The sequence below is a fragment of the Musca autumnalis genome, unplaced genomic scaffold (genome assembly GCF_047663935.1).
Source record: "Musca autumnalis isolate F117 unplaced genomic scaffold, ASM4766393v1 scaffold_4, whole genome shotgun sequence".
Lineage (NCBI taxonomy): Eukaryota > Metazoa > Arthropoda > Insecta > Diptera > Muscidae > Musca > Musca autumnalis.
Window position 1 is genome coordinate 134819896 of NW_027411977.1, and position 26198 is coordinate 134846093.

General features: G+C 35.1%; 1 protein-coding gene and 1 long non-coding RNA gene across 24 annotated transcripts in view; one reads left to right on the forward strand and one right to left on the reverse strand.

Annotated features, from left to right (window-relative positions):
• The window catches only part of LOC141402529 (uncharacterized), a 28189-nt gene extending 25013 nt beyond the window's left edge, over nucleotides 1–3176 (reverse strand). The window contains exons 1-2 of the long non-coding RNA XR_012412651.1: nucleotides 2592–3176; nucleotides 2403–2507 (exon numbers count right to left, since the gene is read on the reverse strand). This is a non-coding gene — a long non-coding RNA (uncharacterized lncRNA). The remainder of the gene's footprint in view (nucleotides 1–2402; nucleotides 2508–2591) is intronic.
• Nucleotides 1–26198, forward strand: part of bol (boule homolog, RNA binding protein) — a 335751-nt gene that overhangs the window by 240197 nt on the left and 69356 nt on the right. For 7 of the 23 annotated variants that reach the window (XR_012412648.1, XM_073984022.1, XM_073984028.1 and 4 more), the window contains exons 2-3: nucleotides 7689–8284; nucleotides 19436–19589. Coding sequence is in view for 19 of the 23 variants with exons in the window: in XM_073984022.1 (XP_073840123.1) it covers nucleotides 8172–8284; nucleotides 19436–19589 (267 nt within the window). In the remaining 4 variants the exon portion in view is untranslated. Of the gene's footprint in view, nucleotides 1–2404; nucleotides 2547–7015; nucleotides 7483–7688; nucleotides 8285–19435; nucleotides 19590–20153; nucleotides 20384–26198 lie in introns of those variants that run through there. The other 16 variants (XM_073984027.1, XM_073984010.1, XM_073984019.1 and 13 more) reach the window with 12 other exon arrangements.

Genomic DNA, 26198 nt, shown 5'->3' on the forward strand with positions numbered 1-26198 from the left:
AGCATTAAAGTCCCCCAAGACCAGTCTGTTATGACCTTCCAAAAGCGGGCGAATGTTGGGCCTTTAACCTGTAGGCCTATTCTGTAACTTTTTAACAACTTTACTCATTGTTTATTTTACAACAATTTCATTTGTTTGTTTTGTAGTTGTTACAAAAATAAAACAAATTTTAACAACTTTTGAATTGATAAAAGTTACTGAATTCCTATACTGTAGTACAGCTATTTATCGACTCTACCTTGGCAGTTCAACACCTGTCTCGTATTCTGTTGAAGACGATTCATTGAGACTGTATTTTCCTATGCCCCGGCACGGACCAAAAAAAAATCCGGGTCAAGCATTGCATGATACGCTGGTTCCAACAGAGAAAAACGATACAAATACTGATGTATGAACACTGAGGTGGCAGCCACTGGTCGTAACACTTGTGTTGTTTGGTTACGGGTCAATCCGGTATCGAATAACCCGAAGCCGTAGTACTTTTTTCAGTGATAGTCTTCGGAAGACTTATCTTTAAATTAATGCAGAATATGTCGATATTTCCCGTAAAGTTCCTTATATCCTAGGCCTTTGGACTAACGAGGTTATATAAATTTTCATACGGCCAAAATGTGTCTCATCGAAATAATGGTTTTTTGTTTGGCTGAAATCCGTTTCAGACAATTTGGAGTCGATTTAGCCATGTCCGTCCGCCTGCCAGTCTGTCTGTGTGGCTGGAGCATTGATAACTCTCGAACGAATCAACCAATTCCGTAAAAATTTGGCCTTCGTAATATTTTGTCCAAACTTAAAACTTAGTTCGAAAATGGATCATATTTTGCTCTTCGAATATTTTATTGTATTGGAGAAGTCCTTATGGTTTGCTGAGAATATACAGTTGTCAGTTGATTACTTTCACTAATTTATGTTCCATATTCAGCATCTGTTCGATTCCAATATTTCACCATATAATTTACAGCAATCAATTGAAATATCTATTTTACGTCTCAATAATTGCATTTATGGCAACAAAGCATTTGGTTTGAAATGAAATTATGTATGAACGTACACATGTCTGATAAACTTTTCACATGTTAATATATGTTGGTATTTATTTTTATTCAATCATTTTAATTTGATTTCGTTTCAACTAAATTAAACTAAACTGAAATTCTAAACGTATTTCATAAATTCAGTAACTGTTGTCGACAAGTGCTGTGAATGGAAATTTCAATTATAAAATAATGTTTTTTTTTAATACCTTCAAAAATAGGATTTTGTAGCATAATGTTTGGCTATAACATTTTTTTCAATTTAAATTCGTGCTAATTAAGATGCATACCTTAAGGGGAAGTGTAAATAAAAAATATACCACATGCATACATATATTAGTTAGTTCTAACTCAGAATACAATTATATATTCATTATGTAAAGTACACACCTTATGCAGCTTGAAATTATTTTTTTAACGGTTTCTAACTGTCCAACAACTAACCTACATATCGGTAGATGCCGTAGGACTTTTAAACGGTTACACTGGTAAGCAACTGATATTTAAACCAAGTTTTAACACAAGTTTCATGGTGTTTACCCCACCTTATCATTCCTTTACCTAGAAAGTTATAATTGCTTATGAGAATCACTTATAAATCTGGAAAATATTTTACATGACTATGAAAAACTTCTACAGGCTTAATAACAAATAACAGTCTCTGCGTCTCTACCTAATCCCGACAAAGATATTGGTTATTTTGTATAGAATTTATGCTAATTAAGTAAAGTACTTATGGATAGGAAATGGAAAACAAATCTGCAAACAAGAAAAAGAGAAATTGCTCAACTTCAAAAGCCGTTTAATATGATTTGTTAAATTTATTTGAATAAAAGGTTAATCACTTTTTTGTTTGCCTACCTTTAGGCTAATAGAAAGCAAACAAACAAGTACAGCCTACATTTAGACATTTGGAATTGATGTTGTAGAACACGTGTAAAATTTTGAGATATTGAATGAAATAAATTATTTTTTTTGGCTTTGCTGTTCCTACTGTTCTTGTTCTTTCTGGTTGTTTTTGTTGTTGATGCTGAGGATGATTTATCTAGATGTTATGCTTCTTGTTTACACAGAGGATAAAATATTAATTAAAATTTTTAATCTCGTTTTGTTTTTTTTGTTTTTGACATACTTTTGTGATATTATTTTGTTTGCCTTTGTGTTATTAAAATGCTTGATGTAATTTGAAATTTATAAATTATCTATGTGTGTATTTAGAAATTATAAGCAGCTGTGGCTGTGGGCATTATTCACAGTCCTTTTATCATTTTATATAGGTACTTAGCTATAGAAATAAGTATATGTATGTATTTTTGTTTTTTTTTCATGGTATATTTACTCAGTGTTTTTGTCATTTTCTAATGTACTTACAGAAACAAATAAAACGCTGCTGCCGCCAGAACGCTTGAAGAAGAAGGAATCACACAGCAAAGAAAGCAAGAGAAAACAACGACATTTCAATAATCAACAAAGCCCCTAAAAAAATAAAAAAGAAAAGAAAAGCACCTCCGATTGGTATTAAAGATAGATGGAAAAGAGAATATAAAAAAACATCTTAACTGTTTTACCAAACCAAAAAATACTTCCAAACTAACGACAAAAAGCGATAAAGACATGACGACGAACGTCGACAATCTAAAGCAATTTGAATACCAAAATCATTAATAATAAGAAGGAATTGTTGTTTAGAGACATTTAGGATACCAACAACAACTACTACAACTACCAGCAGAGAGACAATTTCGGAATAATTTCATCACTCTTGCCAATAATAAAAATATACATACATACAGAATTGTATTATTGTATTGTATTCACAAATATAACGCAAAATAATAAGAACGAGAACGAACGCTAGTGAAACGAAATAGGCGACAAAAAAGAAAAGCATTTTCCTTCTGTGAAAAATAAAAAATAAAACAACGACGACGACAAACAAATTCCTTAACATACTTTTTTCTTCTGATTGTTGTTGTTGTTCTTTTGGTTTTTGCTCATTTGTTTCTGAATAACATTATTCACTAACTTAATACATGCTAAGAAAATAGCCGCTTTTATTTTGTGCCACCTAACAAGCGATTCATACATACATATTTATATATAAATGTTTATATATATTTTTAAAAATTTGTCTTTGTTGCCTCCTGCACAGTGTTTTGAAATCAACGATTTTTTTCTATTTAAATAATGTTTTATATATGCTTTCCAAAACGCTATCGTTGGAAGTGTAATGCTATCTGGCCTGGAAATCGAACGTGGCCACCAATAATTTTAATTGTTAACTGCACAGTTTTTTTTTCGCCCCTTAAGGTCATCACCTCAGGAAGTATGACAACATGTAGATGTTTTGGTCTTCTACAAGCAGACCCCTTGTCTTCTATAAGAAGTATTATTTGTCATCTGCAGAAGATTTGTTGATATTCTACAAGAAGTCATTTTGCTCCTCAACAAGAAGTCTCTTTGGTCTTTTATGAGAAGATCGCTTGGTCTTTGCAATAAGACCCTTTGGCCTTCTACAAGAAAACATTTTGGCCTTCTGCAGAAGTCCCATTAGCATTCTACAAGAAAACCCTTTGCTCTTCTTGAAAAAGACCCTTTGACCTTTAACAGAAAGACACATTCTACAAGAAGACGATTTAGTCACCTTCAACAACACCCTTTGGTTTTCTACAAAAGATTCTTTGGCTTTCTTCAAGAAGATCCAGGTCATCTTCAAGAAGACCCAATGGTCGTATACAAGAAGACCCCTTGGTCTACTACAACATGACCATTAAGTTATGTACAACATACCCCCTAGATCTTCTACAAGATGTCCCCTGGGTCTTCTTGTAGATGTTCTTTTTGTCTTCTACAAGAAGACCCGTAAGTTTCCTGCCAGAAGAACCCCTGGTCTCCTGCCAGAAGGGCCACTGGTCTTCTAAAAGTAAATCCATTTGCCTTTTGCAAGAAGACCCTTTAGTCATCTACAAGAAGCCGCTTGATTATCTTCAAGAAGACCCCTTGGTCCTTTAAAAGAAGAGACCTTGGTCTTCAACAATAAGATCCTTTGGTCTTCTACATGAAGACGCCTTGGTCTTCTACAGGAAGGCATCTCGACCTTCTGCAAGATGATCACCTTGTCATATACAAACAGATTCTATGGTAATCTACAAGAAGACCCTGTGGTCGTTTTAAGAAAACCCTTTAGCCTTCTCCAAGAAGACACTTTGGCCTTCTACAGGAAGATACTCTTTGGTCATCTACGAGCAGACTCTTTGACCTTTCTAGAAGAAGACCCTTTTGTCTTCTAAAAGAATAACCGTTGGTTTTCTCGGTAATCTACGAGAATACCCTCTTGCCTTTTCCAATAAAACCCTTAAGCTTTCTACAAGAAGACCCTTTGATCTTCTGCAATAAGACTGTTCTACAAGAAGGCGCTTCTACAAAAAGACACTTTGCTATTCTACAAGAAGACCTTTGCTTATGTACAAGAAGACCCTTTGTTCATTCTTCTACATGAAGACCCTTTGTTCTTCCACAAGAAGACCCTACAGGAAGACCCCTTGGTCTTTTACAAGAAGAACCTTTGGTCTTCAACCAGAAGATCCCTTGGACTTCTTTAATAAGGCCCCCTGGTCCTCTACGAGAATACATCTTGGCCTTCTTCAACAACACGATGACCTCTTGGTCAAGTACAGGAGGAACATTTGGTTTTCTACAAGTAGACCGTTTGTCCATAAGACCCCTTCGTCTTCTGCCAGAAAAACCCTTGGCTGTCTACAAAGAAGACCCTTTTACCTTGTACAGAAGACCCCTTGACCTTCTACAGAAGACCTTTTGATCTTCTACAGAAGACCCGTTTGGCCTTCTACAAAAAGACCCTTTGCTATTCAACAAGAAGACCTTTGCTTTTGTACAAAATGACCCTTTGATCTTTCTTCTACAAGAAGACCCCTTGTTCTTCAACATGAAGTCCCCACGGTCGTCTACAGGAAGACCCCCTGTTCTTCCACAAGAAGACCCCACGGTCGTCTACAAGAAGACCACTTGGTCTTTTACAAAAAGAACCTTTGGTTTTATACCAGGAAATCCCCTTGGACTTCTTCTTCTTCCCCTTGGTCCTCTACAAGAATACTTATCGGCCTTCTTCAAGAAGACCCTTTGGTCTTCCACAAGAAGACATCTTGGTATTCTACAACAGGACCCCTAGGTCTTCCACAAGAAGACTGCACGGTCGTCTACAGGAAGACCCCTTCGTCTTTTACAAGAAGACCCTTTGGTCTTCTACCAGAAGATGCCTTGGACTTCTGCAAGAAGACCCCTTGGTCTTCTAAAAGAAGACACCTTGGTCTTCTACAAGAAGACCCCTTCGTCTACTACAAGAAGACCCCTTGGTCTTCTACAAGAAGACCCCTTGGTCCTCTACAAGAATACGCCTTGGCCTTCTTCAAGAAGACCACTTGGTCTTCTACCCCTTCATCTCCTGCCCTTGGCCGTCTACAGAAGACCCTTAGACCTTCTGCAAGAAGACCCTTTGCCCTTCTACGGAAAAACCCCTTTATCTTCTACAAGAAGATGGCCCCTTGGTCCTCTATAACAAGACCATTTTGCCATCTACAAGAAGACCCTTTGGTCGTCTACAAGAACTCCCCTGGGTCATTTACAAAAAGACCCCTTCGTCTTCTACAATATACCCTCTTGGTCTTCAAGAAGAAAATCACCCTTGACCTTTTAAAAGAAGACGTTTTAGGAAAATTACACCCTTTGGTCTTCTACAAGATGCCCCCCATGGTCTACTACTGTAGGACCCTTTGGTTTTCTACAAGAAGACTCTTTGGCCATAAGGCCCCTTCGTCTCCTGCCAGAAAAAAATCTGCCAGAAAAAAGGAGAAAGTCGTTAGACTGCTGCATCACAATATAGAACCTTGGTAATTACTTATAACCGGAAATGAGCCGATCTGTGGTAAGCAATGTGAGAACAACCATGTGAAGAACAGTGCAAGTAACTTTGGAAAAATGCTGCCTTGCAAAGGTGTGCCTTCGTATGTCGAAAATTTGGGAAGCAGCTTGCGAAAAAATTCTTTCCGATGTCTATTCAATTTTCGCAAGGGATTTTTTGTTCAGATTTCGTTCAGAATTCGGAACAAAATATCGGAAATAAATATCCCTTCGAAAATCCCAATGTCTTCCTATTTCGATACGAATTTGGAACGAAATCTATACGATTGCTCTGCGACTTTTCGTTTCGAAATTATGTCTATCACTACATATAAATTTCGTTATGAATTCTTTACGATTTTGGAACAATTGGTTTGCTGGGTAGACATAGATAAAGCTTGCCAAACAGCCCGCGCGGTTTTGTACACCACCACTCTACTGAACACCAGATTTCTATGGTGGGAACCAATTGAAGTTCTCGGTCTTCGAAATACAACCTGATTGATGACAAGCGCCACTAAACCAACAATCAGATTTGTTTCATTGTTTTTTGTAAGAGAATGTGGCTGCACCATAAACGCTAGTTTGTTGTTTTGCTCTCAGATACATTTTTAAGACTTCATTCTGACGGCGGAACATCTAATTTCCTTAGTCAGTAGTCACATATGCAAAGTTTGCGGTAAAGAAATTGAGTTTTTGGGTAAGAGCGAGGAGGAAAGAGTATAGAGGGTCCTTTCCTCTCCGCTCTCTCCCAAAAACTCAAATTTCTTTACCGTAAACTTTGCGCGTGTGACTACTGACTTAGCTCACATTTTTCGGTTAACACTTATTCTTATAAGAAGAATGTCATGCAATGACCAAATTTTTTTGAATTTCCTAATTCGCGAGCTGTAGAAGACTTATTCCAGGGGTGACCGATGATTTTAAGTATATATTTAAAGCAAAAATTAAATTTCGAAACACTGTGGACTGTTGATGCTATTTTGTCATGTCTTGTATTGTATGTATTTTCTGTTTTTTTTTTTTTTTTGTTCTTAAAACCAAAAATAACACTTAACGTGCATCCAGAACAGCATCATTCCCCGAATCTCAGCTAGCTAGCATCGGTAGCATTCTTAAAAAGAACACCGCAATTAGTAGTACCACAGCTATCTGTGATTGCTGTTGCTTTCTTCTAGAAAAAAGAGAGACAAACCGAAAGTGTCGCCAAAATACAGTCTACCCCAGCAACACATCAGCCAGTCAGTAAATAGAATTGTATTGAATTGTGTGCGACAACGATAATCAGAACTGTTTTGCCGTGTGTGTGATAAATGTAAAAGAATTTCAGAACTAAAAAACACAACAAGAATATCTGTGCAATACTTTATAAAAATAACAAACAAGTTGTGTATCTTGAATAGTTTTTTAAAAGAAAATATAAAAATAGTTTGAGATTGAAAATTAAGCAAAACGAAACTATATAAAGTGACAATTTTCAACATTGAATTAAATACTTTTTCAACAAATTAATCAATTAATTAATGATTTTTAAGTAATAAAATAATTAGTGCTAAAGAAAAAAGTGTTGAAAACTGAATTGAAAAAAAGTTAAACAATAAAAAAATATACTAATTAGCTAATTCCCTAACAGAATATTAAATAAATTAAAAAATTCAAAATTATTTTATATATAATTTTTAAAAATTATATTTATTTGTGTTAATTTGTTTCCCTCTTTTTGTTCTATTTAAACCCCAGCTATAAACTTCAACTATCCATTGAAAAAGAAAGCCACGCTTAGCCAACAACAAATTGAAATAAAGATATAAAATAACAAAAATATATTTAACAAATTAAAATAAAATAAAAAAGCTTATTACGCTTAATAAAACCAAACAAAACGTAAAAAGAAAAGAGAGAAGATAAGTTTACAAAAAAAAACAAATAAGAAGCAATATCTAATTCTAATTAATAAATTTGCAAGTGCATAATTGTGTTTGAAAGCCAAACTAAGCCAAGTCACCAACCAACATACAATTACAATCAGCTAATTAAAAGAATAATCATCAAGATCAACAACAACTACAGAACCTGCTTGCTGATCATCTCCTCCTCTATTACTAATTCGCAGCTACTTTCGTTAGCTGTGCTCTTCAAATAAATTTTCTTCTTGACCCCCCGTTAAACAGAAACACATTCAAAATTCTGCCCATAACAAATTTCAAACTTCAACCACAGCCTATGCAAAAAATGGCAGCGCCCGTAGGAGCAGCGCCGACGGCTATTGAGGCACCACTTTCTGCCCCAAAATATGGCACATTAATACCAAATCGGATTTTTGTCGGCGGTATTAGGTGAGTTTATTATCTTTTTTATTTGAATATTATATTAAATATTATGTGAACATGATTGTACGTTAGCAGGTTTAGAGTATATTAAATTCAGTGAAAATTCGAATAATATCGCAAACATGTGTAATATATAGACAGCGTAATTCTATGAAAATGTTTGGAAAAAATATGCGCACGTTAACTCTTCAAGGAGTGACTGATGTAATCCATACTCTGCACATCCTAATATATCTACCAGATATAGATCAGGTTCGAATATGGACTATACTTGTGCACTCCTTTGGGTACCTCCCACACAAAATTTCGGATAAGTTCACTCTAAGACCTGCTCTCGAAGCACTTTGATTTTTGTTGAAGCGATTTGCATTCGCTACCTCCATTACGACGGTAAAAGTTTTTTCAGGAGCAGGTCCATATTTCATGGGAAAACATCCCGAAAGGTGTTTTACCGACTTGGTGGAACATTTGGTCATCGTCATATTTTATCCAAACTTAGTTTCATGGGGCAATACCGGTCCCCACTTTCCGGTATTTTAAAAATGTCACTAAAATGTTAGGACGATATCACTTGAATGGTGCAACCAATTTGGTCCAAACTTTGGATCTCCTAATATATTGTCAAAATTTAGTTTAACTTCTAATCCCTAATCCACATTTTTGTCGGCAAATTCAAGTGTTGAAAAAGGCCACAAAATTCTGAAGATACGATAAATCTGTCCTTAGATGAAAGTTTGAATTCACATTGGCTGAGGGTATACCTCTGTCGGCAAAGCCGACTGTCACTTTTTTACTTGTGCAGTCGAACTACAACGCCTGTCTTTTGCCGGTATTCACGCTTGTTGAATCGACAACAATCCTCACGATTGATTCGCACATAGATAGAACACATCTAAAGCATTCTGAAGTCCTTCCGCGATTGTTTGAGCTTTCCCGTCTTTCAATTTGAGAAAAGCCAATTAATTAATTTCTTTAGATTCGTTCTTGCAGAACACGGCCTGATATTCAAAGCTTTCACGGCATTTGCCGCCAGATAAAGTTACCTCCTCCTTTATCCGAGCAGCTTCCTTGTAGGGTTTTCCAATAAGGACGTGACAACTTGTTATACCCTCAGTCTTTTGACTAATGAGGGTATATACACTTTGATACGACCAAAAATGTGCCTCATCGGAATAATGGGTTTAGACCCCAAATATGATTGAGCAATATCCGTTCGTCCGTCTGTCTGCCTTTATGGCGTGCACGACAACTCTCGAACGAAGCAACCAATCGGGTCTAAAATTTAGCATTCGTCATATTTTGTCAAAACTTGGTTTAAAGTTCGAAGGTGAGCCATATCGGTCCACATCTTCCGGTACCTCCCCAACATAAATTCAAAATTTTTCACCAATAAGGTGCACACGATAACTCTCGAAGGGAGAACCGAATTGATCATAACTTTGCATATGATACTACTTTCAGGCATAGATCGGTTTAGAATATGGGCTATATCGGTCCACTCCTTCAGGTACCTCCCACAGAAAATTCGGCAAAAGTGAAGTCTAAGATCTCCCCTCGGATCGTTTTGATTTTTTTTCAGCATATTGTCCCTGCGGCCCTTTTACGATTGTACAATTTTTTTGGGGCAAGTTCATTCTTCCTGTGACAATGGCCTAAAAGCTCCAAGAAACCTTGACGGCACTAACTAAATAAATTGGTAAATCCGCAAGATAACTCTGGCAGGGAGTTTCTGATTGGTCCAAACTTTGTATTTTTTCATTTGGTCATGTATTAGGTTAGGAGAAGTGCAGTTTAGCAGCTCATCTTTTTGAATTTTTTTCATAAACTTTTTCTTGCGGTTGATGTTACGACGGTCCATTTTTTCGAGGGCAAGTTCATACTTCCTGAGATAATGGCCTAAGATCTCAAAGAAGCCTGCCGGCGCAATTAATCTGGGTAGTACGTAAAATAACCATCGAAGGAAGAAACTAATTTGGTCCAAAAGTTGTACGTCGTTTTATTCCTTACAGCCTCGAATTATGTTTGAATATCGACTACAACGGGCCACTCTTTCGTGTACCTCCCACACAACGTTTAGAAAGAGTGCATTTTAAGGTCTCGTCTGGGATTGTTTTTTAAATTTTTAGCAACATGCTTCATATGCGGCTTTATTTAAAACGGGGCGAATCCATACTTTCTGAGAAATTGGCCCAAAAATACAAAAAACCTATAGACGTGAGAAGTATTGTGTTTGCTTCATTTCTTTAGGTTCGAGGCTAAGCGTATATCTCTGTCGGCACAGCTGACTGATACTTTCTTACTTGTATTTATACCCTCCACCATAATATGATTGGTATAATTAAATTTGTCATTCCGTTTGTAATACATCGAAATATTCATCGGAGACTCTATAAAATATATATATTCTTGATCAGGGTAAAATTCTAAGTCGATATAACAATGTCCGTCTGTCCGTCCGTCCGTCTGTTGAAATCAAGATACAGCTCACAATTTTTAAGATAGAGTTTTTTAATTTGGTATATAAGTTTCTATTACTCCTAAGCTGTTTGGTATTGCAAATGGGCTTTATTGGTCCACGTTTTGATATAGCCCCATAGAACGGTACCACCCGAAATGGCTGAAATTTGGTACTTAGTCTTCGTTGGTGGTATAAAACTTTTCCGCAGAATTTTGTTGGTATGGTTCCACGCCGCCATAGAACGGTACCTCCCGATTTTCGGTATTTTGAAGTTTGTGGCCTCAATATTCCTCCGAAATGGATGAAATTTAGTATTTAGTCTTCTTTGAGTCTAACAACTTTGCATCAGAAATTTGTCGGTATAGATCGACGTTTTGGTATAGCACCATAGAACCGTACCTCCCGAATTTCAGTATTTTGAAGGTTAGCGACATTGTTTTACCGAAATCGCTTTCGGTTCATAAACGAAAAGAAACTAATTGTTCCATTTTACTTCAATACCACCTCGTGGTGGAGGGAATAACAAGTTCGCCTCGTCCGAACTTTACGCCGTTCTTACTTGTTTTTAATAAAACACGCAAACCATTTGAAATGCTTCAAACATTTATGAATTGACCTCGACTTTGTTTATACGGCCACCGGAGCCACGTTTGCATTTACCAACTCATTGAACCCAATATTCAATAACTCGGCCACATATTTCAGCCAAATTGGTCAGTATTTCCTGTTCAATGTTGGCTCTGAGATCTTCTTGTTGGTGTTAGAGGCTGCGTTTGTTGTTTTTGGGGAGACTGCAGGGTGTCTCATATTCCGACGAAGAAGTTAAAGCCTCATAAATCCTATCGCAATAGTCCTGGAGGAGACTAAGATCAGAGCAGCCTCGGAAGTTTACCCATTCCCCACATCCATAACATCTCATGCGGATCTGACAAACGGAACTATATAATAGTAATAGCTCATCTGGCATATCGGATATGAATGGCTAGAAAACAAAGCCGGAGTTTGATATTTATTTTCAAATTCGCATATATGAAGTATTTTTGAAGCCTTTTTTTAACACGTCCGCCTAGTGTCTTCTCTAGAATCATTTCTCACGTGTTAACATACACTCATACCTCGATTTGCGTTAATAATTGGTTCCGACGAAAAGCGAAACAACGCAAGTCGAAACACATGTTTCAACATGTTTTGAATAACTTTTTCACAAAATTCAAAGTCAGAAATATTAGTTATTAATAACGCAAATCGAATCATCGAATCTACTACATTTTTTCTTAACGCAAATCGATACAACGCAAATCGAGGTATTAGTTCCCATTGCTCAAACTTTGGCAATCTTAAAACCTAACAAAAATAAACACTTTAAGGGGGTGCCGCCTAAAAAATCCGACATTTTTAAACCACCCTAATAAATTTTATTTTTACCAAAAAGGACATTTTGTTGGCTTTCGAACAATCAATGAAATCGGTTGAAAAATAGATGAGTTATGTAATTTTTTGTGCTTTAACTTGTTGGTTTTTTGGCTACGTCGCACCGTGGTTTCTTTCAACCATTGGCGAGAAATAAAAAAAACTGAATGTCAAATTTTTGGTACAACATATGGAAACTCTAACTGCCATGAGATGGAAATTTCAAAAGTGTATTTGATTTTGTTTCGTTCCGACGGTATTTGTCCATAAGTCAGAACATGTGACTTGTGATTTTTGTAGTGAGTACAACTTATAATTTAAGTACAAATAAAATTCAAATAATTCGTATTGAAAAATACTATAACGGATTTTGTAAGAGAAAGCTATAGCTTAATTATACCCTCAGCCTTTAGGCTAAGGGTACACGAAGAGAAAAAATATTGTTGAAACAATCATATTCTAAGAGCAAAATAGTGTATTTCAAAATTCTTAAAATATGTATTGTTGGCGCAACAATATATTTTGTGTCATCATGTTTGCTAATAAAAAATATATGGTTGAAACAACAATATATATTTTCAGATTTTTAAAATACACTATTTTGCACTTAGAATATGATTGTTCCAACAATATCTCTTCTCTGTGTGTATATATAGTTCGATACGACAAAATATGTGCCTCATCGAAATAATGGTCTTAGACCCCAAGTATGTTTGGACGAACTTTGTTTTAGAAAATTTGGAGTCTATATAGCCCTGTCCGTCAATCTGTCTGGCTGGTTGGTGCGCACGATAACACTCAAAAAGATCAACCGATTCGTTCCAAAATTTGGCATTTTGTACAAACTTTAAATTCGACGATGGGCCATATCGGTCTTCGGCTACTTTTCCAACAAAAGCTCAACATTTTTCTGTAAAATGGTGTGAAAGGAGCAATCGATTTGGTCCAAACTTCCTATTATTCCTTCCAGATATAGATCAGGTTCGAATATGGACTATATCGGTCCACTCCTTCGGGTAACTCCCACACAAGATTCGAAAAAGTGAAGTTTAGGAGCTTCTCTCTTTTTTCAGCAGGTTGTCCTTGCGGCCCCTTTGACGAGGATAAGCCAATACTTCCTGAGATAATGGCCTAAACGCACCAAGAAATCATGACGACACCAATTTAAATAGCAAATCCGCAAGATAGATCTCTCAGGGAGTTTCTTTTTTGTCCAGTCATGTATCGGGTCGGAATATGGACTATATCGTTCCCGTCCTTCCGGTACCTTCCATACAAAATTTGGGAAATTTTATGCAGAAGGTTGTTTTTTATGGTCCCTATTACAACAGTACTATTTTTTTTCAGAGTAAGTCCATACTTCCTAAGATAAAGGCCCAAAATTTCCTGCTTTCACATACTTAAGTGGCTAGTGTGCAAGATAACTTTCAAAATTTTTCCAAAAATTTTTCAAACTTCGTTTAACCCACTTAGCGCCGTGCCTTTTTTTGCGAGAATACTTAAAATTTTATATGAAAATAATATTTTTGAGGCTCCTTAAGCATTTTTTAACAAATAATTTTTATCACTAAAACGAAAAGTTTTCCTGCAATCAGGGTTTCTTTTAAAAATGGCGAAAACTTTGAAGGGTAATATAGATGTGTTCTTGCATGACAATCCCTTGGTTTTTAATTAATCTTACTACATTACTAACAAATCCCTGAATTTATAGAATGTAACATTTATGATTAAATTTATATGGCATTTTTAAATTTTCCATTAAAAGTCGAAAATTACAAAAAATTCGATTTTTTGAATTGCTTGCGTTTTAGGCCAAATGCCATGGTAGAAGAATATAAGGTAACATCAATACCCAGCTGACTGAACTGGGCTGTAACGTTAGTGTTAAATTCCATACGGCATTTAATATATTTATTTCTATTTTCGATGTACATTAGGAATATATATTTTTTGAGGAAAAAATATATCATTCCGTGTACAAGTTCCAATGGACTTGTAGGGGCTCAAATTCCACAGAGTAGATTTTGAACCGAAACAACAATATGACCATTTGCAAACTACAACAAACACAACAAGTATTCAGACGATACTTACGTTTTGTTGATTGCAAACTAAAGAAAAACTCTTTAAATTGATTTTTAAATTCAACTTTGTTGACGCAGTCGGTCACCTTATTCAAAAAACAATTCTAATTAGATTTTCCACAAAATATTTCGATCTGACGATCCGCACTTTCAAACTTCAAGAAGAAGAGTGAGTTGCTTTATTTATTGGTGATTGGACCTCATCGATTACAATGACTTATCGAGGTTGATGAGGTCCATATCGATGTCTTCATCGAGGGGGTTGGGTGGATTCCCAACATTCCGAAAAAAAGCTATTTACCATAAAGGCTTCTTCATATCAATGACATGTAACCAAGTCCGAACGACGTGTCGCCGCTTATAGAGGCGGTAAAACATTTGTTAATATGTGTGATATTTTGTTAAATTTGAAAAAATAAAACCCTAATAAACATGTGCTTTTTCGATTTCAAAAACAAAAGATTAAAATAGCTTCAGATAGTTGAATTCTTGCAAAAATTTTTGGGATCGCTGGAAATTCGTTGAAAACATTTTTGCAAGAATTCAACTATCTATAAAATTATGCATTTAGTGGAATGATATAGAAACATTCAAATTGAAAATGTAACGATAATATTTCCAAAATATTCAATCAAATGTGAAAAATTATTAGTTTTTTTTTAAATTCCAATAATTTATAGACATTTCCTTATTGTGTTTACATATACCTGTGACACTAACATTACTAACAAAAACAAAGTTATATGTGGTCGTTGTTGAGTTGTATTTGTTGTAGTATTTACTTTACCTTATTTGTTCTATCATGGCCAAATGCGTGGAATTGCGTAGGCCAAGTGAAACTTTATAAGCGTGGAATGACAGATATCAGACAAATCTATAAGAAACAGCAAAAAACCCAAGAAAAATATGCGAAAATATCCGAGTTTTACGTCAATTTTTGTAACCATTTTTTCTGGCGTTTAAACGACCAGTGGCTTTAAGTGGGTTTACTTTCCACGGTGCTCTTAAAACAATTTTAAATGGAAGGTGCTTACACCTCGGAAGTTTTTGCGGATTCTGAAACTACAATGTTCATAAATGAGAAAAATCAAAAAACAAAAAAAAAATCGCCGGAGCGCTTTTTAAATAAATCGCCATTTAAGTTGCCATTTTTAGGGACTGTTTAGGTTTTCACGATTTTGCTTAGAAACCGCAAGTCTTATCAAAATGGGACTAAAGAAAATGTTGTAGCTATGAAAATTCTCTACAAGATCGACCTTTATGGTATTTTCGTAGTTTTTTCCATTTTTGAGATATATAAGTTCAAATTGGGACAATGCACTGACTGTATCGCCCCCTTATAAAACAATGTCATGAAGGGTGCGCCTTAACTAACTTTTGATGAAAACCGCTTGCACAGGGAAATTTTTGTGAATTCTGAAACAGCAGTGTTCATAGATGAGAAAAATCCAAAAACAAGTAAAAATCGCTGTAGGCATTTTTAAATAAATCGCGGTCAAAATTCACATTTTTAGATGTTTTTTAGGTTTATACGATTTTGTTTGGAAACCGCAAGTCCAATCGAAATGGAGGTAAAGAAAATGTTATAGCTGTGAAAATTCTCTAGAGGATTGACGTTTATCATTTGTTCCCGGCCTGTACCATTTTTGAGATAAAGAAGCTTAGTTTACATTTTTAGGTTTTTTTGTTAGGGTTTCGCGATTTAGCTGGAATACGGTAAGCCTTATCGATATGGGACCTGAGAAAATCTTAAAGCTGTGAAAATTCTCTACAAGACTGATTTAAGTAACTTATCCTAAGTTGTAAAATTTTTTACATATATAAGTTTAAGTTGGGAATTTGGAGTCATGTCATTGTTTTTTAAGGGGGCGATACAGAATTGAATTGAATTTGAATTGTCCCAATTTGAACTTCTATATCTCAAAAACGGTAAAACCGGTGAGAATACCATAAAGGTCAATCTTGTAGAGAATTTTCATAGCTACAACATTTTTATTCCCATTTTGATATGACTTGCGGTTTCTAAGCAAAATTGTGAAAACCTAAACAACCCCTAAAAATGTCAACTTTAATCGCGATTTATTTAAAAAGCGCTCCGGCGATTTTTTTTGTTTTTTGATTTTTCTCATCTATAAACATTGTAGTTTCAGAATCCGCAAAAACTTCCCAGGTGTAAGCACCTTCCATTTAAAATTGTTTCAAGAGCACCGTGTTTCTCTATGAATCAGAAGTTTGCTTACTAAAATTGTTTGGTATATGTCATCCACTAGGTATCCAGACATTGCGGTAACTACAGATTCCACGTATTTTGAAGCATACTGTGATACAAAATCAATATATTTTATATTCGTCATAATTATCGTGTTTGCTTCTCTTTTGGTCAGAGGCTGAGGGTATATCTCCGTCAGTACAGCTGACTCATACTTGCTTACTTGTTTTTATAAAAAAATGTTCTTACGGGTTCACACTGGTCGAAATCACTGATCTTGCGGCGCGAAATTAATAACTTGCAAACGAATGGAGATATGTTTCTGAAATTTTGCACAAACTCAGTATGTGTCCATGGATAATAATGGACTAAATATTAACAACTTTGGCTAATATTTTGGTATAGCCCCCATATAACGGTACCTTGTGATATTCGGTATTTTGTGGATTTAAGCCACCCATTCCTTCCAAATTTGTTGCAATTTGGTACTTAGGGTTCCTTGTGTGGTCACTAAATTTTTCAACCAAAAATTGTGGACATAGTTACACGTTTGGGTATAGGTTATTTTTGGTACCTCCCGATTTTTCAGTATTTTGGGGGATTTCGCTAAATTTTTCGCCCAAATTAGGAGTACCCAGTGGACACAAACATTCTCCACATTCTTGTGGGCATAGGTCTACGTTTTGATATTGCCCCCATATAACGGTACCTTTTCAGACCAAATAAGCTGAATTTCGGCTTTGGAGGTTCTCGTTCGTTATACATCTTCTTCACCCACAATTGTTAACATAGGTCAAAGTTTTGATATGGCCCCCATATATCTGTACCGTCCGATTTTTGGTATTTTGAGGATATAAGCTACATTTTCCATGCATTTATCAGCAAGAGCTGCGACTAGTTGCAGCCAAAAGTTGATTACTCGGAATCAAGGAAGTCTAATTCAATTTGTGGACAAATAATTGGACTGGACATTTGAGTTACGCTCCATTTAACAAAAGTATATTACACTAAAAAGCACAAGAGAAATAATAATTTTTGAATACTTATTGCTATATAACTATGTACTTCCAGCACCAAACTAGTTTTTTTCATTCAATTTACAGACTCCCCTATTAATTAAAAATAAACTTTGTTTAGTTTTATTAAGAATTTATTTAACAATTATAAAAATATTAAGCAAGATGTTTTGCAACAATTTTCTTAAAATCTGATACAGCAATGTTTCTTGCATTGGATAGTGAATAGCTCAAAGCATATTTACAACAACAATGAAAAACATTTCGCAATTTTATAGTTTAATTTTTATATTTCGACCAGTGTGCGGTGGTATTTTAATGGACGATATTTTAAACATCTGATCTTGAATGTTACATTTATTGTCCCACGGTGGCGGGTTCTTCGATACCGAATTGACCGGGAACCACAATAGATCAAAGTTCCGGGCAGCGGCTGCCACCTCAGTGTTTATATCATTGTAGTTGTGTCGTTTTTCTGTGTTGGTCACGGCACACAGTGGTGCCGCTTCCTTGTAAACGTGGACAAAAAATGGAAAGACTTGACCTAGGATGATGAATTTTTGTACAAGTACTTATGAGGGCATAAGAATGGAAAATACCAACTTTGGTCCATATCGGTTCAGATTTGGATATAACAATACTCTCAATGGTGTATGTAAATTATGCGAGTTTTATACTGGATTTATAAAATCCAGATGATGCTTTATGAATAGTCAAATCAGTATAATCCCTAAAAGATTAGTAAGGACAATGTGAACATCCCAAATTATACGGATAATAAAAATATTTTTTTTTTGTTTTGCCTTATTAAGGCGAAGGTCATTTTTAGAGTGATATTTGAATTAATTCTCTTTCGAATTGAGCTATTTTGACCTAAGAGGTATATTGAAAAATTAGGAATCCACCGAAGCCCCACACATTCAACCACTATTCTACGTTTCACGGGTGGTTAGACCGATCATAAGGCATATTGAATGGTGTTTTTAGTGGGTGAACGAAGGCTAAGCTTGGAAACTAGCATTTCGTCACCATAAATGCCCAAAGACGTAACCGACACGCAAATCGATTTTTGATGGGATCTGATACATAAAGCTAAAATACATGATCTGGAAAAATTTCAAGCTTCTACGTTAAAAAATAACGATCCTATGAAGAAATGGTATTTCGGAAAATGGGATAATATTGCAGATTTTGTTGTAACGACGGATCCCAAAACCAAGCGTTTCCGCGGTTTTGGTTTCATTAATTACTACCATTCGTGTAGGATTGATAATATCCCAAATACTCGCCCTCATAAGATTAATATTCCATAAAACAGTTTTTCATTTTATAACGTTTTGTGCTTCTCCTGTAAAGTTTTGATTTTGTGGGTTACGTCTTCGGGCATTTATGGTGACGATTTATATCACAAATCATTCGAAATTTGTATATTCGAATTATTATAAAAATATTTTTAATAATAATATAGTATCCATTTTTGGGTCTCCACAATATTTACTTTGTTGTTCTCAAGATTTTTTATTTGCTTTATCAAATACAGTATTCAGTACATGAGGACTAATTAATTTAAATTAATTAATCACTTATTGTATCGTCCTTTTATTAGCTTTATAGTGATATTTTATCTCTTCGTCACTTTTCCAACAATTTTAATTAGTTTATTAATTCGATATTATTTAATATCTGCAATGCAGTTCAGGGGGGCTGTATTCCTTTTTGTAGTGTGAAAATTTAATTATCCATAAATTACAAGCCTTCCCGTAAAACAACAACTACTGGTTTTTTGTTTGAAAGGTGCAGCAGATAAATGCGTTGTTAAGTGAAAATGGAAAAATAGCAATGCGACATTGCCTTTGGGTGTTATAAATGAAATGAACTCTTTGTTGTAGCTTTTTTGTTTTCCTTCCCTGCGAATACGTATTCACTCATATCAATTTCCATGCTTTCAGAAAAATTAATGCAATTTTTTTCTTTTTTCAGCGGCGACACAACGGAATCCGATTTGTGTCGCGTTTTTTCCGCCTATGGCAATGTGAAATCAACAAAAATTATTGTCGATCGAGCTGGTGTCAGTAAAGGTTACGGTTTTGTAACCTTCGAAACGGAACAGGAGGCACAAAGGCTGCAAACGGATGTAAGTTTTATTTCTATTTTTTATTTCTTTTGCTCATATCCATTAAAAGCGCTTTCAGTTTGTCAGTTATTTTCTTTTTTTATCCCAGTCCTCATTCCATGTCACACACATACCTCCCATCCCATCATTTACCTGTAAGCCTTTACTCACCACTACCCTGAATTCCATCAATCCAATAACCTTGCTTTTTGCATCATGATATATAGATGATTGTTAGTGCAACAGAAATGAAAAAATCCAACATATTTCTTTAGTTGTCTTTTATTAATTTTTGTGTTCTAAAAAAATGAAGTGGAAAAGCTGTTTTAATTTAGTTTGTTTTTCTTTAATATTTGTTTCTTCTTTTGTATAAAGAATGCAAAGCAACAACAAAAACAACGATAAACTATGAAATGTAAAAAATAATCCTTCTTTTTTCATTTTTTATTTCCTTATTTTTTTAAACACCTGAAACCTCCCTCTCTTATCAATATTTACACACACATGTTAAATTTTCAATATTTTATGGTAACTGGTTGTTGGCCTTAGGCGATAACTTGATGTCTTAAACAATCAAATGAATCTCAGCGTTTAACTGTTTATTCTACGTTACTTAACTACGTGTCTACTAATTGAAAATATGGCCTGGCATCGCTTGCTCACATGTGTGTGTTGATATTAGAGAACGAGCTTGAGAGACATTTAAAAGATGATAAGTTCTATTGAACTCCAGCGGAAATAATGAAGAAGATGTCTACGATGTGATGATGATGATGATAAGGATGACGGCAACGACAACAGCAGTTAGTGATTCAGTAACGTAATTAGCAAATTTTTACAAACAACCAAGCAATTAATCAAAACATTGCGTTTTCGTTACACGTTCACGTTAACTTTTTCAACAAGTTTTTGTTATACGTTACGTTAAGTTACGTTGCAGTTACGTTTCTTTTTTATATTGTTTTTGATATTCTTTCATACTACAAATGTTTTTTATATACATAAATAATTTATCGTTACGTTCAGTTATAGTTCCGTTGAGTTTTTTTCAGTTTTTTTCTTTTTCATTCTTAATATGCAAATATTTTCTTTTTTATGAAAAACAAAAAATATTTAATATTACGTTCCGTTTTATTTTCGTTCCAACAAATTACTTACCACCCACTTACTACCAGCATTTTTTTCTATTTTACCTCTTAGAATTCGCAACACCATTCTATAGCCAAGCAAAAAATGTTTACAGTGCGTTTTAAGTTATTTTTCACATTACAATTAACGTTGTTGATGAAATTAATTAGCAAAACAAATTTGTTTGTTTTTAATTTTTGTGTGTATGTGTGCGTCTTTGTATATGTTTTTTAATTGGTTAAGTCAAAAACAATGGGAAATATAAATAACAGAAAATTGATCTTTCTAAAATAATTTAATTTATTTTTTAATGTATGGAATTAGGGAATTTCCTTCCTGGAAGCAACTGAAACCTATTAGAAAAAATTTAACTCTATCTACAAAGTGTTACCAAATTTTTAAAAGAAAGTTTCAAGAGAGTATCTTAAAATATTTTACGGGTATGTTCTGAGACACACACACCTTAGTACTCCTATTTTTTGCAAATTTCATGAGACTAAGATTCATAAGGGTATTAAAAATTAAAAGTATAAACTTGTCCGTCCATAAAGTACTCGAAAAAAATTAGCGTGATGCTTGAGGCGTGAAGTGTTTCTCAGAACATACCCGATAATATTTTTTTCGAGTTTTATACATATCCTGTTCTATATTTTAGCAATAAAAATTGTTACATTGTTACGTACTCAGCAAATATTTCGGAGCCATATGATCCGAATAACACATTACAAAGTAATGTAAACAAGCTACTTTCTGCATTATCAGTAGGCTAAAAATAATGAGTTATTTCTTACAAACTTTACAAGGCAAAACTACTTACTTTACTCATTACTAAGACGAGAGTACGGCTACTACAAATTCGAGAGTTATGTGGTGAACGCTCACTGTCGGCAAACAATTTGCACCACGCAGGGTGCTTGGCTACAAACCTGAAGCTCACACGTTCAAATGCTGCAGAGAGCCAAATTAAAGTAAAATTGGTGCGACATGTCCTTGTGAAAATAATGGGTAAGTTGATTTGGAAGTTGTTACTACTTTGGACCTTCGGCTACCTCCCTTAAATGGTGCCCGCGTGATGATTTTCGAGGCTTAAACTTTGCCCCTCGTAATATTCATTCCATACATAGCTGAGGTTCAAATATGGACTATATCGATCCTCCCATTCGGGTATCTCCCAAACATAATTTCAAAATTTTACTCAAAAGTGCAGTTTAAGGACGTGTCTCGGATTGTTTGGAAATTTTTACAACAGGTATTCTTCGGGGGTACATTTATTAGGGTTATGATTTTTCGTTTGCAATCTCATATCGTTGTATCATATTTTGATGAGTTTTTTTTATTCTATAAAAAAACCTCACGCACCTTCAAAATAATTTTAATTTTCAGCATTTTTGACAAGTAGATATGATTGAAATCAACTTGACTGGAGATTCATCTTTTTTCGAGTGGGTCTTCCTTCAAGCATTTCAGAGCTATGGATAGGCCTTCAAAATCTTCAGAACGGAACAATTGATTACTACACCAATGGTCAGCCCATGGGTAAGAAAGGAATAAACAAATTTTACGCAACCTGTTCCGGGTTTCAGACAGTATAATTAACGCAAGAAGATCTAAAATTGCACGAGAAATCCAGCTTGAAGTGCAGATTTTTGAGATCTGTTTAAACTTTACAAAAGGGATGATGGAAGAGATACTTCTGCAGCCGCCTGTTTCCTTAATCTCAGTTACTCCGTTTGTCCAAACTTGGCATAACATAATATTTCTTTGAATCCTAGATAAAGTTCCTAGATGGTGCTTATCGGCCCAATCCTTCCGGTATCTCCACCACACAAAAGTTCAAAACTATTCACTAAAGTGGTACGCACGATATGTCGTAACTGGAGCAACCGATTTGGTCCAAACTTTGGATCTCGAAATATTTTGCCCAAACATAGTTTACGTCTCCCACAAAAGTTCAAAATTTTTGTTTAAGTGCAATTTAGGGTCTGTTCGCAGATGCTTTGAAAATGTTTACCGAAGGTACTCCTTGTGGTCCTTTTGACAGCGATATTATATTTTTCGTAGGCAAGTCCACACTTCCTGATATAATGGTCTAAAAGCTGTAAATTATACGGTGACTAACTGTGACCAATTTTTAAAGTAGAAGTTTTGAGACCATTGGCAATCTCAAATGTCAAATTACAGGTAGTTCGATCAAAAAACGTAGCTAATATTCTCCAAATACCGAAAATTGGACGCAAAAAGAATGTTGAGAGTCAATAAGATCCACTTCTAAAATAGACAATGTGGCCCATTCCTTCAGGTACCACAACTGCAACACTTTTGAGCGTTTTTTTGTCTGCAAGTTCGTACGTCCACAAAATTGTGAAAATCCCCTATAGCCGGTATTCGATAAAGTTTCAATTCGAACTATCAGGCCTATCATTTAGCTGGTATTCACGTTTGTTGTATCGGCAACAATCATCACAACTGATCCCCACAATTCGAACTCGTCTAACTCATTCTAGGGTCCTTCTGACACATTCTAGGGTCCTTCTATGTGAGCTCAGACAACTTAATTTCTATAGATTAATTCTTGAGTACCACTGTCTGATATTCAAGAACCTCAAGGTATTTGTCGTCAAACAGCATGCTCCACTACTCTCAATAAAGCTTGCTTACCAAGTACTTCTTCAACTGACCAACTTACTTGTAGGTAGCCTAGTGGATTCCTGACTGACAAGGGCTTGAGATTTCAATACTGGTGGCACATCCTTGCTATGTTGTGGAACGACAGCTTGGAGTTATGACAAAGCGGCTTGCAATGCTTGTTGGGTTATGCTTCCTTTTGCTTGTTGATGCTGCATTGTAATTCTGCCAAGGACAATCTGTAATGCTGTCGGATGAGTCTGTGCTACTTTCGGAACAGTCAGATATCGCGGATACAGTTGTGACCTTTGCTCTCAATGTGCAGTTTGTAGAGTTTCTTTTTTCTCTTTGCACATACAATCGCCTTTTACGTTGGTGATGTAAAACTGTTCCTTCAAAAAATCAACGTTTTGTTTTTTCTGTACCGATCGTACTCTTCCATAAGTTTTGTACAATTTGAACAGATTGTTTGATCAGGTATGTGCAGCAGCTTCAATGTTTTGATCCATAGGGATTTAAGCTTTAAATTAAATTTTCACGAAATTGCCAGTCGGGTAAAATTTTGATATTGCTCCAATAGTATATTTGGTCAATTGGGGCCTATATAATATACCCTTATATTAAAATCCTGCTGATTCACAATTTTTTGTAGGATTACTTGTTTAGCCACAGAAATTACTGGTAAAATTTTCCCATTGATTGGACAATAAATGTGGCCTTTAGAGCAATTTTGTTAAAATTCACCTTTGGTCCCATACAAATTACTATGGGAACTTTGAGATCAAGTGGCACGTGTTAACATATTCCGATTCTTCTCAAACGTTGACAATCTAACAAAATTTAACACTTTAGGAGGGTGCCGCATAAAAAAAATCCAACATCGATTTTGAGTTAAAACCAGTTTAGTATACAGCTATGTCTTGGCAATCAGGGTTGTAAACATATATACATTGTTTCCGCTAAGCTGAAATAAGCACAACAATTTATGTTCTATTTTTAGAACGGTTAAGATGAATTTATTTTCAATTTCACCACAGTCTGCATTTTTATTATATGAAATATATTATGAAATTGAAATGCACAGTTCTGAACTCAAGCTAAACACACTATGCCACACTTACGGACATCAGCGATTGTTTAAACGCTTACAAGTACATCAACTACTCTACGTATTTTTGCTAACAAAATAATTGTTTGCTGACGGTGAGCGTTGAACTCGTACTTGTGGTTTTGAAGGCGGACACGTAGTCTGTGGAACCGTTACTCATTACTAAATAATGAGTAAGATGAAGGTTTTGCCTTGTAAACTTTGTAATGGGCATGTTTACATCACTTTGTAATTCGCTATTTGGGTGGTATATATTGGGTGGATTCCAAATTTTTGTTGGGTAGCCCAATGCCAGGCTTTTGTCAGTTGATCATAAAAATGGAACATCGATTTTAAACAGAGCTTTTATGAACACTGACAGAGTTAGATTCTATTACTCATATATCTAATTCTTTCACTGTACATCGACATTGCTCTTTCAGATTCAGAACTCCATTTAACTATTTCCACAAATTTTGTTCTCTTTTTTTCTAAATTTGGTTTTATTAATTTTCTAATGGATTTTGGTTGGTTGAACTTGTTATGTCCTCGATAGAGGATATAGTCCATTACTATCTACATTTTGTCCTTTTATTTCTATTTAATTTAATGCATTTTGCATAAAGCTATGTTTGTTGTACAATTGAGATAATACAAATTGAAGCATTACATTAATGGAGGCATATGCACTAGGCCGGGGCGATTTATGTGAAAAAAAAAACTTTAATGGGCCCTGAGCAAAAAAGTCCACTGGACCATATGTCTATGATGAAAATCGAGCCTCCCGATAGAATTTTATAACAGAACGCTTGAATATTTTTCTGATCAAATTTTGTGCACTTTCTCAAGGCCAAAACTGCCTGGAGGAGCATTCCAATAGGTTTGCGATGTTCTAGAGAGTTCTTAATTATTGTGTTGGCTACAATTTTGTTCTTTGTGTTGGATCGCAAACCTGAATGGTTTGGCTGTTATATGCCAAAACATCCAAAAAACGTCAATAAAAAACTTCAAGTCAAAATCGGGAGGCTCGATTTTCATCATAGACATATGGTCCAATGGACTTTTTTGCTCAGTTCAATCCCAGGAATCAGAAACTCGAAGGGCCCATTAACGTTTTCAAATCGCCCCGGCCTAATATACACGCTAAGGTCGGTAATTGTTTATTTCTTGTGTTGGCTAAAAGACGAGGCCGCTACCTTCGTTTAGATTTATCCCTAACAAATCGAGTTTGTTTTCCATGACGTATAAAAATGCAGAGTTTAGCTATCCAGAGGGTAAACTATATAATGATTGAAATGTGTTTTAACTTTTTTACTGGTTACTAAGTAGGTATACGATAATGTAAAATAATTTCTGAAATAACACAGAATGTTTTGTGTGGGTGAATCCTCCATAAGCGTGCATATTTATTTTATTCAAATAATCTTGCCTACATACACATTGTTCCTATGGTCTTTGTATAGATTTACTATCAAAATGTGACATATAAATTTATTGCTGTTGAATAGTTGAGCTTTCACTGCTTTCAGGAAAGAATGACAGAATGACACAACAATCAACAATTAATTACATAAATAATCGAAAATGATATAATAATTGTTAGGAATGAAATTGAAATGCAAACAATCTATAATAGGGTGGATTATACATGTTACTATTTGTGTGCTGAAGCTGATGCTCTTATATTAGAGTGGGGCGATTTGAACACCATCACGGGCGCCTGGAGTTTCTGATTCTTGGGATTGTACTGAGCAAAAAAGTCAACTAGACCATATGTCTACGGTGAAAAT